Source organism: Chiloscyllium plagiosum, unplaced genomic scaffold (genome assembly GCF_037043375.1).
Source record: "Chiloscyllium plagiosum isolate Xiang-an unplaced genomic scaffold, Cpla_swu_hap1 HiC_scaffold_18, whole genome shotgun sequence".
Lineage (NCBI taxonomy): Eukaryota > Metazoa > Chordata > Chondrichthyes > Orectolobiformes > Hemiscylliidae > Chiloscyllium > Chiloscyllium plagiosum.
In genome coordinates this window covers 28,218,377-28,237,206 of record NW_028270156.1, presented here as the reverse complement: position 1 = coordinate 28,237,206, position 18,830 = coordinate 28,218,377, and the positions used below count along the sequence as shown (strand labels likewise).

General features: G+C 41.3%; 1 protein-coding gene across 4 annotated transcripts in view; it reads left to right on the top strand.

Moving 5' to 3' along the window:
- mapk8ip1b (mitogen-activated protein kinase 8 interacting protein 1b) overlaps nt 1-18,830 on the top strand; it is a 153,976-nt gene that overhangs the window by 115,147 nt on the left and 19,999 nt on the right. For 3 of the 4 annotated variants that reach the window (XM_043705587.2, XM_043705586.2, XM_043705591.2), the window contains 3 exons: nt 420-501; nt 4,761-5,573; nt 15,514-15,589. In XM_043705587.2, the coding sequence (XP_043561522.2) occupies nt 420-501; nt 4,761-5,573; nt 15,514-15,589 (971 nt within the window). The remainder of the gene's footprint in view (nt 1-419; nt 502-4,760; nt 5,574-15,513; nt 15,590-18,830) is intronic. The other variant, XM_043705588.2, reaches the window with a different exon arrangement.

Here is an 18,830-nt window from a genome sequence, read left to right as displayed (position 1 = left end):
AGATCTGTGACAGTGTAAGGAATGAATGGGATCAGGCTGACTATTCACGCTAGAAGCCTCTATTCATTGCACTATTGTTACTAAAGGTCAAGTTAATAAGAGTCACTTTTGACTTCTGTTGAAGAACTGAATGATATTAACCTTGTCACCAATTGATGTACCCGATTGAAGAATATGATGAGAGAACAAGAGAGAGGTTTAACAGGCAGTGTAGCTTATTTACCCAGATCTGCACTACTGCCCACAGTCTTGGGTTTTTTTTTACCTTTATGGTGTCTCAGTCATTCAAAAGCAGGAGAATTATATTAAATAATCTCTGCAACTTCTTGAAAATATGTTGCATGGCCCATTGTGTGCTGCCCAGCTTGGTGAGACTGTTGCCATCTGCATCTAATATCCTTTGTTTACCTGTATTACAGGATACGCTGAACAACAACTCATTTGGTAAAAAGTACAGCTGGCAAGAAAAGGTCTCCCAATCATCATCCCCACTCAAAACAGGTATGTGTTTCTGCACTGTGCCAAGCCCTGATAGGTTTGTTTTGACACAAACTTTAAGAGCAGCATTTATTAACTCCGTTCTTAAACCATCCGATTTGCTGAGTGAGCTCTAAGGGTGTGAATTGCACAGGGATGTTTTTTAAAAAGAGAAACAACATGAATGTTGGGTTGTGATTTGAAACAGACTCTTGCATTGTATTGCCCCCTTAACATGGTAAAATATTGAAGATGCTTCACTGGAGAGTTATCAGACAAGAATTTGGCTCTGAGCCAGATCAGGTGATATCATGAGACATGACCCAAAGCTTGGTGAAAAAAGTTTGTTTTTAAAGGAAGGTCTCAAAGGACAAAGGTATGTAAAACAACAGAATGATTTAGGAAGGGTATGCTTGAGTTTAGGATCTGTGCAGCTGCAATTAAAGTTGCCAATGATGGGATGAAAATTAAAGGGATGTGTGCGACACCAGAATTGGCAGGGTGGCATTGGCAAAATCGGTATGTAAGGTTGGAGGAGGTCACAAGGATAGGGAAGGGGTGAGCAGATAGATGGGAACTCCACCATCTGCAAGTTTCCTCCAAACCACTCCCCATCCTGGCAATATATTGTCATTCCTTCACTGTTCCTGAGTTAAAATCTTGGAAGTCCTCCCTAATGGTATTGTCGGTCTATCTTCAAAATGTGGACTCTAGATATTCAAGAAGGTAGCTCACTACCATCTTAAGGGCAACTAGGGTTTGATAACTGCTGGCCAGCCAGCTATGCCCATGTCCCGCGAATGAACAAACAAAGGACATTGAAGGATTTGAATGTGAGGATAAGAATTTTAAATTTGAGGTGATGTCAGTCACTGAACTCTGAGGTGTTAGCTGAATGGGACTTGGTAGCCCTGGCTGAGTGGGGATAGACTCTGGAGCTGGATTCTGCAGGACTGAGTACAGAAGCAGAGTAAGGAGGTCCATCTTTGTATTTCTGCCTGTCAGAGAGCTTCAGAAATTTTCCTGCATTGCTCTTCTCTCCCACAGGAGAGTTTGTGACTTTAGATTGTCCCACTGCATTGACATGGGAATATGAGACCAAGGAAACCAGATGTTTTCTCTTCCTATAGTCATAATTACTGCCTCCTTTAAGGCCCTACTTATCTCTTTACCCAGCATTTGGTTGCTGGGGTAAGAGAGAGTTCCTCCTTGGCTTATTGTTAGTTTATTCTGATTTTATGCTCGTGAAGTATCTTATACGTCTCTCTTCAGGCACTCTATCAATGGAGCTAGTTGCTCCAATGGAATAAAAATTGGGCTGATTCTCTAATGGTCTGTTATGCAGTGTACCAAGCAGCTAGGAAAGTGATATTTGCACAAAGCAAAAATGTTCACTGGACTGCAGATGTCCTCCGAAATGTTTGCCTGACCGTTAGCCGCTTTCCTTGTGATTTCCCACAGCACTTCCCCCATATGGCCTGATTTAACAACTGACAAAGCTTTTCTTTCGACTGCATTGAGAATCCAAGATTCCTAACTGTACAGGTTTGGAACAAATCAGTCACTCAATCCTTTGAGCCTGCTCCATCATTCACTTAGGTCATGGCAGATCTGATTTCTCTAAACTTCTGTCTACCCCGATAACTCTTTCACCTTCTTATAATCCTAACCCTACCAACTGCTGTTTTAAAAATAATCAAAGACACTGCTTTCATCACCTTTTGAAAAATAGCATTCCAAAAACTGATGACTCTCTGAAAAATAATATCTCCTCATCTGTCTTAAATGGGTTTCCCTTTTATTTTAAAACAATGACTCCTAGTTCCAGATTCTCCCAAACTAGGAAACCTCCTTGCTACATGCATCTTGTCAAGACCTACGTGGAGATTGTTTCAATCATCTCCGATTGCTAAACACTAGCGATCCAAGCCTGGTCGATCCAGCCTTTCCATCCATTCCATGGATTAACCTAATGAGCCATCCCTGAACTGATTCCAGTATATTTACACCCTTCCTTAAATAAGACGACCAATACGGACACAATAACTCAGATGCGGTCTCACCAATGCCTGCATGACAGCAGAAGTATAACACCCTTACTTTTGCATTCCATTCCCCACACAAAAATTAGAGGATTTAGTCATATAATGAGAGTTTTTACTACACAGAAAGAGGCTCTTCAGCCCATCCCATCAAGGGTTGTACGAGACCTACAGCTCCAAAGAATCCAACGATGAGAGGGTAAGTTTTTCTTTCTTTCTGAAGGAGTGGGGATCATATTGGGAGAGGGGCCTGGTCAATCAGAGGCAATGGAAGAGATGTGGCTTTAAGAGGCCACTCTCTCTCTGCCACTCATGCTTCCAATTTCTATCCGATAGGACCAAGCAACTGGGGATGTGGTGAGTTGAGGTCCTTAAGTGGCCATTTCTTGACCACCAGGGTGTTAATCATTGGCGAGTTGTGTAGGTCACCCACGGACCACCTTGCCCAGCACTCCCCTGGTGAAGTAACAAGATGGGGGAGAATTTTTCTCCAATGCCAATTTGTCCTATTACTTCACCTTCCCTCCAAAATCTAACCAATTCCCTGCTCAACAGTTACCATTCAATCTATTTCTGCCAGCCCAGTACATTCCATATCCCAAACACTTCTTGTGTGAAAAAGTCTTTCCTTATGCTACTCTTTTTTTTCTCTTTTGAAAATGACCTTTTAATCTGTGTCTCCGTGTATTTGACCTTCAGTTGTGAAAACTGGTTCTCCTTGTTTGCTTTGTCTCCCATTTCAAGATTTTAAACACACCTTTTAAATCTGTTCCTGACCTTCTCTGCTCAGAATCACAGAATTGTTACAGCCAGTTTGAGGCCATTTGGCTCATCACGCCTGCCAATAGTTCTATTACCTAATGCCAGTCCCTACCTTTTTCTTCCTATTCCTGCATACCACATCTATCCAAATAATTATCTAATGCCCCCTTGAATGCTTCAATGGAATCTGCCTCCATCACGGTTCCAGGTAGTACACTCTACATGTCACAATCATGTTTTGGTTTGTATATTCTTTCATAGTATGTGGCCATCACCAGCAAGGCCAGCATTTGTTGTGTCCATCACCCCTCTTCATTCCTTTTGAATTGAGTGAACTTGCTAGGCAATTTCAGAAGGTATTTGATAATCTGGAATTACATGTGGACCAGATTGGTGAGGCTGGCAAATTTCCTTCCCTGAAGAGCATTAATGAATCAACTGGATTTTATGACCATTACTGATTAGAGACCATTTCACCGTTACTAGGGCCAACTATTAATGCCAGATTTATTAACTGATTACAAATTTCACTAGCTGACATTTGGAATCCAGACTCTTTTTAACTGGAGTCTCTGCATCAATTGTCCAGTGGCCATTCCAATTTCACTTTGAGATGTATGTCCGACTTTTATGATTTTTTTTTAACTAGAGAGAATCATAGAACCCCTACAGTGTGGAAACAGGCCAATTGGCCCATTGAGTCCACACTGAAGCTCCGAGTGTCCCATCCAGACCCATTTCGCTAACTTGTAACCCTGCATTTCTAATGGCTAATCTACCCAAGCCTGCACATTCCTGGACACTTTAGCATGGCCAATCCACCTAACTTGCATACCTTTGGACTCTCAACTCTGCAAATGTCTGAAGTCTACAGAGAGACATGAGAGAGAGCTTCAAACACAATTCTTTGCAAAGAGCTGAATATTTTTAAACAGAGATTGGAATTCTACATTTCACCCTTTTTTCACAAAACCTCTGTTTGTGTCTGTCATTTTGTCCATTTGTTTGTCCCCCACTCTCAATATCCTTATACCTCAATTCTGTCCCCTGTCCTTCTCTTCCAACTATTCCTCCTCCTTTCCAGCCGCCTCCTCTCTCTTCCCTTTCTTTATCCTCCTTTCCCTTTCTTCCTCCCCTCAGTTTTCTTTCCCTTTTTGCCCCCATCTTTGCTCTTCTGCTCTTCCATCCTCTTACTGCACTCTCCCTCCTGTTATGTCTTCTTTTTCCCACTTTACAACTTGTGTTTTTCCTCCCTCCTTGCTCTTCCTTATTCCTTTCATCAATCCAGTCCCTAGGCTACATGCAGGTGATACAGTACTCTGTGACTCTTGACTGACAAGAGGAGGGAGTGTTTGCTGAGCAGTGCAGCGGATAACTTTCTCTTTAAAAGCAATCCAGTGACCTAGGGAATAGAGCAACTGCTTATTTAAGATTGGCTTCTTTTGTTTGGGATATTGAGTAAACTTTCCTGTGTTATAGGAGATGTGACTCCCACTCACGGATGCCTCGGAGATGAAGTGAAACCAGCAAGTGGCACCACTGACAAAGGGACATCAACTTCCCAGGTCAGCACCTGCAGGCGGGCGCCAACAGGACAGAGCGAGATTGCAGCTTCCAAAGCCACAGGATGCTCTGTGACAGCGACTGCCTCTAACCAGCGGGCGAAGGATAACGAAAGCCTACATGATGAGCACATCCAGTACCAAACACAGGTGCCAATTGAGGCGACTGAGGAGATCTACCTAACTCCGGTGCAAAGGAACTCTGACTCGTCTGAAAACGAGAAACCTTTCCTCTCTCAGTCCAATGAGAACCGCATGTCCATCAGCTCAGATGTGGACTTTGCCCCCTGCCTGACCCTGCCGGGGAACCCAAAACCATCCATCAGTGAAGAGGACGAAGTGCTCTCCTGCCTTTCCACATCCCATAGCTGCTCACTGCCACGAACCTCGCTCAATGCAGAGCAGCTCTGTCCACGGACCTCAGTCAGCTCCGACAGTGCGCTGTCCTATGACTCTGTTAAATACACTCTGGTTGTGGATGACAACATGCAGTTGGAGCTGGTGAGCCTAAAGCACTGTTACTCAGGGTACAGTGATGACAGCGATTCAGCAACCGTCTATGACAACTGTGTTACGTCGCCGTACGAGTCTGCAATTGGGGAGGAATACGAGGAGGGTGTGCCGAACAGGGACTCGATCTGTCTGTCAGAAGACTCCACGCCAGAAGCAGATATTCCTTTCTCCAAGAAATTCCTCAACGTTTTTATGAGTGGAAGATCAAGGACATCCAGTAAGTAGCTTCCAATTATTTCCTTTCTGGGATACAGTGACTTGACAGTGTGGCTGTGGGGATACATGTGTAATGTTCCAGAAGGAAGTTCCTCATGATGTGGGGTCCCAGGCTTAACTTGCCAAATAAATCCCCTCTGGTCCTACCACATGTAATGAGAATGCTAGAAACCAGCAAGAATAGACCATTTGGCCCTTCAAGCCCATTTTTCACTTCAATAAATCACAACAGGTATTTACCTATAGGCAGCATGGTGGTTAGCACTGCTGGCTGTCAATACACCTGGATCCCAGGTTCGATTCCAGACTCTGTGTGGAGTTTACACATCTCCCCGTATCTGCGTGGGTTTCTTCTGGTGCTCCAGTTTCCTTCCACAGGCCAAAGATGCCCAGCTTAGGTGGATTGGCCATGCTAAATTGCCTAAGGTGTGCAGGGATGGCAGGATAGGTGGATTGGCCATGTGAAATGCAGGGTTACAGCGATAGGGTGGGGGGGTATTGGTCTGGGCGGAATGCTTTTTGGAGGGTTGATGTGGATTCAATTGGCCGAATGGCTTGCTTCCACACTGTAGGGACTCTATGATTCTACCCTCAAATCCCCATATTTCTTAATTCCCCTGAGTACTCAAAAATCCATCAATCTCTTTTGAATATATTCAATTGCTGAATATCCATAACACACTCTGGGATAGAGAATTGGAACTATTCCTGAATTTCTGGATTAAGACATTTCTCCTCACCATAGTCCCCCCACAATAAGGATTGTGATGTCATCTCCTCTATTTCCTGACTGTGATGTCACTTCCACGACATCCCAGGCAAAAGAGACATCCTTCCAGCATCTGACCTGTTGAGCCCCTTCTGCATTTTGTACGTCTGTATCATTGCTTGTGTGAAGTGCCTTGGGATGGTTCACTGTGCTAAATGCACCACACAAATGCAAGTTGTTGTTACCCTTCCAAGTTAACTGGTCTATTTTCTCCCATACCCAACATTTTAATTGCAACCAATGGAATAAGTTAAAAGAGAATTGAGAAAAGTGCACGTCTTGCTTTTTTGAACCTGCCTGATTTGCTGCCCACTCCTGTCCCCAAGGTAATCCAAGACAGTTTGCGACCTTTATCCCACGCAGAGACGGCTTCCCTGAATTTAAACTTTGCCCAGGGTTGTGGAATTCCAACTCTGAGTTTCCAACATGCCCCCGCGAGCACTGAAGCAGAAGCAGCTTTTGGCTGAAGGATCAAATGTGGTTTGAACAGTTTGTAAATATTGTCTCTTTACCAAAGTTCTGGCGATTTAAAGTCCTCAATTTTTTATGAAAATGATGGCCTTAACAATAAGTCAATTTTGTTCAGCTGGATTTATTTCATGAAGAAATAACTTAAGCAAATAATCTAGGTTGATGTACTCCAGTGCAGTACTGTATGAATGCTGCACTGTCAGAAGGGCCCTCTTTCAGTTCAGATGCCCTGAGGAAACAGAGACCCCATCTACCTTCAGTTGGATGCTTCAGATCCCATAATACAATTAGAAAATGAGCAGGAAAGTTCTCCAGTGTTGTGGCCAATATATCCCACAAACAACAACTCCCACCACATGGGATCAATGTGGATTTCACCAGTTTCCTCATTTCTCTTTCCCACCTGCCCACCTTATTCCAATCTCAAACTTCCAATTTAGCACCACCCTCTTGAATGGTCCTACCTGTCTATCTTCCTTCCCACCTATCTGCTTCATCCTTCTCTCTGACCTATCGCATTCCCAGCTACCTCACCCGCCCCACCTCTTCCCACTTATCTCTCAGCCCCCTTGGCCCATAAGCCTCATTCCTGATGAAGAATTTAAGCCTGAAACATCAATTGCCCCGCTCCTTGGATGCTGCCTGACCTGCTGCGCTTTCCTAGCACCACCTTCTTCGACTCTGATCTCCAGCATCTGCAATCCTCACTTTCTCCTCCCTGATAGTCTTTGTTGCTCATTTCACCATGATTGGACAAAGCTGATTAAATGTGCTTCAGAGCTATTAGGTATAAACAGACTGTGGGGTTATCGGGTGACGCGTTGAAACATACCATTTGGTTTGCAGTAAAATGCTTATTGTTGTACTTTTATGGTAAGAACTTATATTTATGTAATGTATATTCATCAGTAAGGATTCAAGACAGACTGCTCAAAGAGAAGGTGAAGTCAACAGCTGTCTTCAGGCTTGGATTTCTTTCGAAAGTTAGTCATAGAGATGTACAACATGGAAACAGACCCTTCGGTCCATGCCTCTTGACACTGAATTACATATTGAACATAAATGTTACAATTCAGAGATAACTCTAACTTTAATCTTACTGTTACATTACTGAAAGGCTATATCATAAACTCTACCACTAATACTGTTCTTTTACTCCACATGCATCTCTGCAAATGTTTGTAACATTCATGTGGTTAGATTTTATGTTTCTGCCTAGTTCCCTGAGTGTTTTCCTCCTTTTAACAACACCCACACTGTGCTATTTATGCCCAGTGAGGTACAACTCTGACATTTTATCGTAGGTTTACTCCAGAGTCCTAAAGCCATTAATAAATATTTTTCAAAAGTTCAGGGATCCCAAAACACTTTATAATTAATAAGGTAATTGAAGTGTAGTTGCTGTTATACTATAGGAAGCATAGCAGCCAATTTGCACACAGCAAGCTCCCGTAAACAAATTAAAGCCTGATAAATTTGTTCCATTTGGGTGGTTAAGTAAAACATGGTACCCAGGAAAATAAGTCTACTCTTGTTCTCTGAATAATGCCACATGCTTGTTCAAGCCCACCTGAATAAGGTGCCCTCATTCCCTCAATACTGAACATTGATGCTTGCCTGGATTTTTTTCCAAGCCTCAAGGATGAAACTCTGTAGGAGTTGTTTCATAGATTCCCTCAGGGTGTACATTGCAATGTGCTCACCATTAGTTGAAATCATTCTTAGAATACAGGCATCACTAGCAAGCTGAAAAAGGAAAGAAAGATTTGCATTTATCTAGTGACTTTCATGATTCCCAAATATCACAAAATGCTTTCTAGCCAATGTAATGCTTTAAGTGAAGCTACTATTGTGTTTTGGAATTGTAAATGTCAGTCAAAACTTAACACACTCTAAACAGCAATATGACAGTGATCAGATAGTCTGTCTTTGGATGGGAGGCATGGTTAATTTGGGGGGTGACTATTGGCCAGGACACTGCGGTTGGGGAAGAACTGACCTGCTCTTTACTGAAAGTGATATGATTCTTTTATATCCAGAGACAGATGGGATTTTGGTTTGTCATCCTTTCCAAAAGCCAATACCTTCAGCAGTGCAGTAATCTACCAGTACTGTCCTGGAACATCAGTCTTGATTTTTGAACAAGTCCTAGTTTTTGATAACAGGCTTAAATTCCATTAGTGCCTCTCCTGTAATTGTACAGCCCTCGTCCAAAGTAGATGAAGGTTCAATTGAAGCCTCTGTTACTACTGTGTTCCTGTCTGCATGAGATGCTCACCAGAGTAGAGAGGCCAAGCAGAGATTCAATATAGACTTTTGAAATCCATGAAGGGTGTTGATGCAGTAACTGGGAGGATCAGAGGTATATTATTTGGAAAATTGAATTTTGAAGTGAAGAACAATGTTTAGCTTTAACTTTGATTTGTATTTCTGTATTGTTTGTCGACAAGGAAGGACATAGCTTTTAATTTCATTTTTGATTTATTCTGGGAGTGTTATTGAAGTGTTTTTGTTTATTGGTCTTTAAATATCTTGAGGTGAATGGTTCACTGCATTAGAAATAAGGATAGAGAGGAAAAAGAAATGTTGCTCTAGTATCTCAAAGGCACGACCATCCAGAAGGTCAGTTAATGTGGCCATGTTCCGTTAGAGTAAGAAACAGTATTGTCAGTTTAGCAGTCTCAAAACAATCTGTGCAGATGGAGAAAAGTCCCAATTTGCTTAAGAGGGGAAAAAAAAACAGTCAGTGAGTCTGTCTGCAGATAGAAGATTGGCCAGCAAATGTCTGGAAACTGAGGGTATGAAAAACCTATGTGTTTGTTCTGAAAGTGTTAAAGATGTCTTTGAAGAAAAAATCTCCAGAAAGTAATTCCAGCCATCCAATTGAGCAAGAAGCTTTCAAAGGGCAGGCAGGATGACCCTCCACTCAGGTGTGAGTATCTGTAACGTGTGTGTTGAAGATAAAGGGCTAAATATTTACTTATTTGTCAGAAGAAATTTCAAGCAGGTCTTGAAAAGTGTAATTATTTTTAATCTCCCTTTTATGTGCAATACCTTTTTTGGTTTCTTTTAAGTACATTAGCAGCCTTTCATGAATATGTTCAGTTTGTCATGAATGTGATAAACAAAACAACAAAACTGAAACTTGGAGACTATCAAGCTAGGTTTTGTTCTGGGAACTGATCTCTTTTGCATAATAATTAGCTGGATCATAAGATAGCTAAAAAGAAACCATTCCCAATGGTTGCAAAGTTGATGACCAGAATGCACAGATTTAAGGGAACAGAGGTAACAGAACCACAGACAACGAGGAAAATCCTCTTTAAGCAACCATTGGTTAGGATTTCGAAGACATTGCCTGATGGAGTGGTGGAAACAGATTCAATACTTTCAATACATGGCTTTAGAAGACAATTTGAGAAATATTGAAAGGAAAAGAAATGTAGGAATCTGGGAAAGGGAGTGGGGCTATGTAGACTTCTCGGTTCGAAGAGCTGATGTCGACTCGATAAACTGAGTGGCCTCAATTAATTCTGTGCTGTTCTGAGTGTGAAATTCACCACAATAATTACTATACCCAGCACCAGCCCTTTTCATTACTTGCTATGGCAATGAGAAGGCCCACTTTCTCCACTCAATGCAGCCTGATCATTAATGGAACCCTACTTGACAGCTGAATAACTCAAGTTAATAATTGCAAATAAAAACTGCTCTTCACCTACCATCACCATCCACCCCCCCACCCAAAATGAGTTGAGGGATTTTCAATATTAGGTAAGATTGGAGTCTCATCATTATCACTCTTTCCGCTTTTCTTCTGTCCTAGCCTGCCATCTATAACCTCCTTGTTTATTTCATATTTTGCGTGCTCTGTTTGGGCTCCATCTCCATCTATCTACTCGCCTCTGCCTTCAGGCCACCACCACCCCTGTAATGTTGTCTTCAGCCATCAGTTCTAATGAACAGTTACTGGACATGAAACATTAACTCTTTCTTCCCTCAGATGCTGCTAGTCCTGCTGAGTTTCTCCAGTAACTTCTGGTTTTGTTCCATATGACTCCTCTCTTCATTAATGTTGTGTGAATTTCTTTGCTTCCCTTTTTCTGGGTCAGTACCAGTGCAAATTGATGCTTATCTCCGGTGATGGGGTGGTCACAATAGACATGTGCAATGGAGTGGGGTTGGGATGATGGGAGGGTGATGGAAGAGAGGAACATTGAGCAATCTACAAAAGGGACAGTAAATAAAACTGGAGTTGTATGTCAGTAATGACGATGCACCTTTTCAGGTTCATGGGAATTTTGCATATATTGAGTCTAACTTGTGCATAACCTTTTATAAGGAGAACAATGACTAACAGAACATAGAACATTACTTAATTCTATAGTGTAGGTTAGATGGGCTTCAGATGTGTTTCACAGGGCAAGCAACATTGAGGGCCAAAGGGCCTGTGCTGCGCTGTGATGTTCTATGTTCAAATGGGCAGGATGGATAGAAAGTTGGTCAAGAACAAGGGGCACACTCTTAAAGTGGAAGGCAGGAGGGTTAATGGTGATTTGAGGAAAACCGTTTTACCCAGAGGTTAATGGGGGTCCAGAATGATCTGTCTGGGAGGGTAGTTGAGGTGGGTAAACCACACAACCTTTTCTCAGAGTATTGGATAAGCACTTTAAGTGCCATAACACAACATTCAAGGCTATGTGTCTATGGAAAATGAGACTGGTGTAGGTAGCAGTGTATTTTTGACAGTACAGACTCAATAGGCCCCTACTGTAGTATATGGTTCTCTGGCTGAGACTGAAAAAGAAAAGATGTATTTATCATGCGATCATAGCCTTCAAACTTTACAAAGTGGTTCTTATGACAATAAAACACTTAAGAATGTGATCATGCTGTAATAGAGGAGCACGGCAACCAATCGGCACTATGCAAACTCCCACAATATTTGTTTCAGTATTGTTTTGGCACAGCAGGAAAGAATACTCCTGTTTTTCCTCAAAATAGTTTCCTAAGTGGGCAGATGAGACCTCTGTTAAAAGTCAAATTTTCTTAGAATCTTTGTCTGTTTAAATGAGATGACTTATTCTTCTGTTGTCTTCCACCACACTATGCACTGTAAAACTATATGCTCAATACCCTCTTACTTTACCTTTACCATCAGGTGACCAACATTGGACAGATCTAAACTTCAGATAGCACTGTCCTGAGGCTCTAACACAGAATTACACTGAATCTTGCAAAGGCCACCAGTCCTGACAACATCTTGGCTGTCATACTGAAGATCTTTACCTCAGAACCAACTGTTCTATCCAACAATGTAAAACAAAATTGCTCATGTGTTTGTGTGTGTGTGTGTTTGTGTGCATATAAATCACAAAAACAGAACAAATTAGCCCAGTCAATTACCACTGCATCAATCCATTGTCTGTCAGTAAAGTGATGGAAAATGTCATCGACAGTACTATCAAGCAGCTCTTACTCAGTGATAACCTCGGCACTGATGCTCAATTTGGGTTCCACAAGGTGACAAGACTAGGACAGAATCTGGGAACTGTGTGGTGAGTAACTCACCACCTGATTCCTCATTGCCTAATCAAATTTCAGGGGTCTGATGGAATACACTTGCCCAGATGGCTGCAGCTGCTCAGGTAGTTCAACACCATTGAAGACAAAACAGACCCCTTAATTGATACCCTATCTACCTCAAACATTCAATCCCTCCACTATAGGTAGTATCAATGGATACTATGTGGATGATGCATTGCAGCAACTTGTTAAGTTTCCTTTGACAATCTCTTCCAAACCCTCCAAGTTCTTCCCCAAGCAGCATACCATCCTAACTTGGAACTGCATTACAATTTCTTCACTGCTGTTTAGTTAAGTGTAGAATTCTGTCTTTTTATTTAGCAACACTGGGGGTTTACTAATACCAGATGAACTCTCAGAAGTTCAAGAATGAAGCAATCTGTCACCTTATTGAAGGACAATTGTAGATTGTCAATACATGTTATCGTCCTCAGTAGTGATCACATAGCATGAAGTAATAAAAGCAAACAGAACCCCTTCTGCTCTAAACCTCATTGTCGCCATGGGTCACGTATGGACTAAAGAGATAAATTCCTGAGTTGACATGAGAATGACTGCCCTAGATATGTAGACAGAGTTTGATTGAAACATGCACAGTGAATGCTGGAAAATTCCACAGGTCTGGCAACATCTGTAGAGAGAAAGCAGAGTCAGCATTTCAAATCTGGTATGACTCTTCGTACAGAGAGATATTAGAAAATGCTTTTTAATATATATGTTTGACTGAGGCAGAGACCCAGTGCAAAAGTTAATGGTGGAGAAGGAGAAAAAGCGGTGTAAATGAAACCATGAAAGGGAGAGAATTTGTCCTGTCTAATAAGTGTGCCATTTTTACTCTGCAAACTACACAAGGCTGTGCTTGGAACAAGAGGTGGGTGGGAGAAGGACAGAACGTAAGAAAAGCGGAGAACAAACATCGTGAGGCCAGTGTCAGAAGATATTGAATTCAACGTTGAGACCTCAAGGTTGTTAAGGACCTCAGAAATTGAATTGTTTCTCAAGATTGCATGTGCTTTGGAACATTGCACAAAACCGAGAGCAGAATTGCTCGCGTAAAGTGAGATGGTTTTTGATAAAGCCTTCCAACCCTGCAGCATCCATCACCTAGAAGAGAACATATGGTGATGCCATTTACTGTCAGTTACCTAACAAGATAATGATGTCCTGATTCAGAGCTACACAGTTCTGTTCTTTATGATATTGGGTCAAAATCCTGGAATTCTCCCTAATGGCAGTATTGCTGCACCTAGACCACATGGCTCATTGCCATCATCTCAAGGACATTAGGGATTAAGCAATAATTCCAATGATTTAATAATAAATTTTCTTAATTTGTTCATAGGATGTGGGCATCACTGGCTGGCCAGCATTTATTGCCCTTCCCTTGTTGCCCTTGAGAAGGTGAGGTGAGCTGCTTTCTTGAACCAATGCAGCCCACCTGCTGTAGATTGACCCACTGGAAATTCCAGGATTTTGACCCAGCAGCAGAGAAGGAATGGTATATATTTGTAAATCAGGATAGAGGGGTTGCTTGGAGGGGAACTTAGTGATGGTGTTCCCATGTATCTGCTGCCCTTGTCCTTCTAGATAGAAGTAGTTGGAGGTTTGGAAGGTGCTATCTAAGGATCTTGGGCTGACTTTTGCAGTACATCTTATTGATAGTACACTCTGCTGCTGTTGAATCATTGGACGGAGTGGATACTTGTGGATGTGATGCCATCAAGTTGGCTGCTTTGTCTTGGATGGTGCCAAGCTTCTTGAACGTTGTTGGAGCTGTGCTAATCTGCTCCAGTAATGACACCCTTTTTCGTAATGTTATTGACCAGTCAATGAGTCAGCAAGATATGATATTGAGAGTTTCACTCCTGGGTCTCCGATATGATCATGTAGGTATACTTTCTATGGCCCCTATGCATTGCTGAGTCTACTTTCAAAGAGCCTGTCAAGCCTCCATGACTGAAGATGATGGATAAATTAATTCTCCTAAATAAAAGCAAATTACTTTGCTGGAGATCTCAGCAGGTCTGGCAACATCTGTCAAGACAGAAATTATTTTATATTGATTTACTTCCTGTTTTCCTCACTCTTATTAGAACTTCAGTACTCAAAGGTTGGGGCTAGGGGTGGAACCGTGAAGCCAAATCTAAACAGTGTTCACACCAAATCTTTCCCAAAGCTCCTTTCATTCCATGTGCAATGAGTTCAGAATTTGTAGGCTAGTATCGGCTCACTGTCAGGCATACCTCATAATGTGTAAAGTTTGGTGCATCAAGGGAGTGTTTTACAGAAACCTGTCTCTACAAAATTACAAAGCACCAATAGAAACTGTGTTTTTTCCATTTTCTCTAATTAGCTATTGGCTGCTGGGACCTCCAATCAGAGGCTGGGAATTGGTCTTGTGTATTGGTGCATGATAAATCTGTCGTGCAAGAAGAAAAAGGCTGTTAGGAGGATTGTGAATCAAGTACAGAATCTGCATGAATCTCTTGTCTCAGTGCTACTTACCAAAGTATTCAGAAGATGAAGGAAACAATATCAAAATCTCATAAGGATCTGAATTCTGTCATAGTTGTTTCTGGACCTTGCAATTGACACACTAGCTAATTCAGTATTAGCAGATTAAAAACTGTTCATCCAATAGTTGTCTTTCTAATATTTTTTACTGAGGTGATAAGCTCTGTTAAAATCAGGAAAAGACTTCTGTGCAAAATTCTTAACAACATTGACCTGTCCCTCTGAAACCCTCTTCAGCTAGCAGTGTTGTTAAAATAGTGTATGGAATAATAAAATCTTCTCACCATTTGGACTGTTGTGCCTATTCTGTCTCTTTGAAAGAATTATCCAATTAGTCCCCTTTCCTTCTGTTCTTTCTTAGTAGCCCTGTCGGGTTTCTTCCATTCTAGCGTTAATCCAATTGTTGTTGGCAATTTACTATTGAATCTGCTTCCACCACCTTATGAAGAGTTGCCAGTGCCTGGGCAGGTTTAAACTTTTGAGGTTAAGATATGTGCAGAGTAACTAAACTAGCATTTCAGCAGATGGGTGTAAAGTTTGGTTATTTTAAATGCAATGGCGTTGAAATGAGTTCATTTAAACTTGTGTTTGTTTCTATTAGGTGCAGAATCCTTTGGATTATTTTCATGTACAATAAATGGAGAAGAAAAAGATCAAACACACAGAGCAGTATTCAGGTAAGAACCACTCCACATCAAATACACAAAGACGCATCTAACCCACTTTGCCAGTGCTTGTCTTTAACTAGGGCTACTGACTCCAATTCCGTTTACTTGCCTTTGGATCAAGTCACCACTGGTTTCTTCATTTCCTTTTGTTGATTCACTGGTATCACTGCCAATGTTTGTCCCTCAGCCAATGTTACTGAAACGGATTATCTGGTCATTCACACATTTGTGTGACCTTGCCATGTTTCCCACTGAGTTATTGCCATTGGATGTCCTTACAGTGGTGAAATCCTCTTGGAATCCCAGTGTTCTTTTTTTCCCTACTTTGCAGCCAACTAGAGCATTCGAAATACAGTAGCACTTTGAAAGACCTGGAGAAATGTTGGAGAAACACCATTAGCATTTCTTACATTATCGTGTCACACATCTGAAGTTGCAGCCAATGAACAGAAGAATTGTTGGAAGCCCATCCCCGTGCAGTGCCCCTGATTTCTGATGCACTTTGGTTAGCTGTATTAATATTTTTGTTTGCATCTAGCACTTTCTGCTCAAACACCTTTTCAACTTACTTGAATAACAGCTTGAGGGCACAAGTCTCCACATCTGTTACATGACGTTTACAGTGAGGTTTAAAAAACAGTTTTGAATTGAGCAACTCTATTTAAATTTTTTTAATGGAAAAGGTATCTGTGTGGGAGAAGAAAAATATAAATTCTGTTGAAGACATACCTGTCTTGAAAACAAAAGTAGGAAGTGTTAGAAATACTCTGCAGATCAGGCTGCATTATTGACAGAGGGAAACAAAGTTGTTCTTTCAGATCAATGACCACTGTCTGTTCTGACCAAAATATTAGCTGTTTCTCTCTTTGCAAATACCGCTTGAACTGTTGAATACTTCGAGCATTTTTTGTTTTTGTTTCAATCTTCTGACATCTGCAACAATTTATTTTTGTACATCTTTTGATTGTTTTATGCTCCGGAGACTGAGAAGCACAGAGATCAGAGACAGACCAGGATAATTTTAATTTTTCAGCAGGAGTTTAAAATTGGTGTTTTAAAATGCCTCCATTTCTTACGCTTCTGGTTGACTGTAACAGAAGTGTTCTTGAGCTGAGTTTTTTCTTCCCTTGTATTGGCATCATCTGAATTTTTTTATCTCTGTCCCTGATGTTCATGCTCCTTTACTTCTGGCTTCTTTGTTTAATGAATTCATTAATCACTTGTTGATCAAGCACATACAACACAAATCATCCTACTGACAATTAACCCATTTGATTATCTTAAAATGCCCAGATTTTGCTGTTCCTCCTTCAGATTTGATTTCAAAATGATGCCACTTTTTTTGAATATTTTCCTACCTCATTTCTATCCATGTTGTTCTGCTGTCAATGCTGCCTGGTTCTCTCATGGGGGCGGCACGGTGGCTCAGTGCTAGGGACCCGAGTTCGAGTCCAGCCTCTGGCGACTGTGTGGGGAGTTTGCACATTCTTCCCGTGTCTGCGTTGGTTTCTTCTGGGTGCTCCGGTTTCCTCCCACAGTCCAAAGATGTGCAGGTTAGGTGAATTGGTCATGCTAAATTGCCCATAGTATTAGGTGCATTAGTTAAGGTTCAGGATGGGTTACTCTTTGGAGGGTAGGTGTGGACTAGTTAGGCCAAAGGTCCTGTTTCCATACTGTAGGGAATCTAATCTAATCAGCCACGCTCCTACTTTTCTGTGCTACCTCCATTCTAATTGACCTAGAAGGCAGTTTGCCCCCACAACAATCAAAGGCAACTGAGGGTGAGATGATGATTATCACCCTGACCATCAGCATCTAGATGTTGCAAATGAGCAGAAAAGATTTTCTGTTTGTATTTACTATTATAATCCATGGTGCTTCATAAGAGGTTTTCTGAGAAGAGGATAAAACTGGAAAGTTTGTCGCAATCTTTCTTGAGGTTGTTGAGGAACAGGCATCAAGATTATGTGCTACTTGGGTAGCATTTGAAAAGAGCTGTGAAACAAACCATGTTAAACCATCTGCCTCTGGTGGATTAACTACAGCCAGATACTGTAACTTGACACTCAGTTAATTGATCTAATCCATTCATTAGGACGTGTTTGTAATTATATAGCTGTTACAGCTCTGATTCCTGTGTTAACACAATAGATTGCGTCCACATGTTTGTGCGCCACATATTCATAACACTGTCGGGAGGAAATTTATAATTGGTATAGTTTTAAAAACCTGTTAAAATAACACAAAATTGGTATCATTTATTACCAAGCATTGTAATATATTTGTTGGCCACTTAGTGCCCTTTTTCCTGGTTCTCTGCTATTTCAACACATGCTTTAGTGTTTTGTGAGAACAGAGCTGATTGCAATTTACATTATTGTATTGTATTTGTCAATTGTCCAAAATCGCAACATAATTAGATGTGAGATCATTGAGGCATAAAGAACAAAGAAATAGATTGTGGAAATTTGCTCTTTATGTGGGGATGAGGATAGAACAAACAAATGAATAGAATATTGACACAACATCTGTTTGGAATATTTGAAAAGGTGCAGGAGAGTTCATGCAAAAGCACATTATTCAATAATTTAACCCCTTGTGTGAATATAAGGATAAAACAAACTGAAGAAAGAGGCTCACATGAAAGAAATACTTTGATTCATTTGAACTTTTCATGTCCTCAGGAATCCCAAAGTGCTTTATTATTGGTATATTCATTAATGGGATGTGGAAATTGTAAACTAGGCCAGCATTTCATTGTGCATCCCTGATTGACATTGAGATAGTGGTTGTGTGTTGCTTCCTTCAACCAATGCAGTCCCTGTGCTTTAGGTATACACAGTGCTGTTTGGAAAGGAGTTCCTGTATATTGACTCCATGACAGGAAAGGAGTGATTAAATAATTTTAAAGGATGGTGTGTGACTTGGGGGGGATACCTGCAGGTGGCAGTGGTGCTCCCATGGCATCTGCTGCCCTTGTCGTCCTAGGTGGTAGAAATCACAGTTTGAAAACATGCTTTTGAAGGACCCCATCTTGTGGACCAGTCATGTAAATACTGTAGTTACAGGATAAGTCAGAGGCTAAGAATTCTGCAGCAAGTAACTCACCTGCTATCTCCCAAATGCCAGTCAACGGTCTATAAAGACACAGGTCAGGAGTGTAATGTCTCATAGTTTTTGAATTGCTGGATCTGCTTAATCTATTTCATTTATCATGGTGTTGCCACACTACACAATGGAGAGTTTCTTC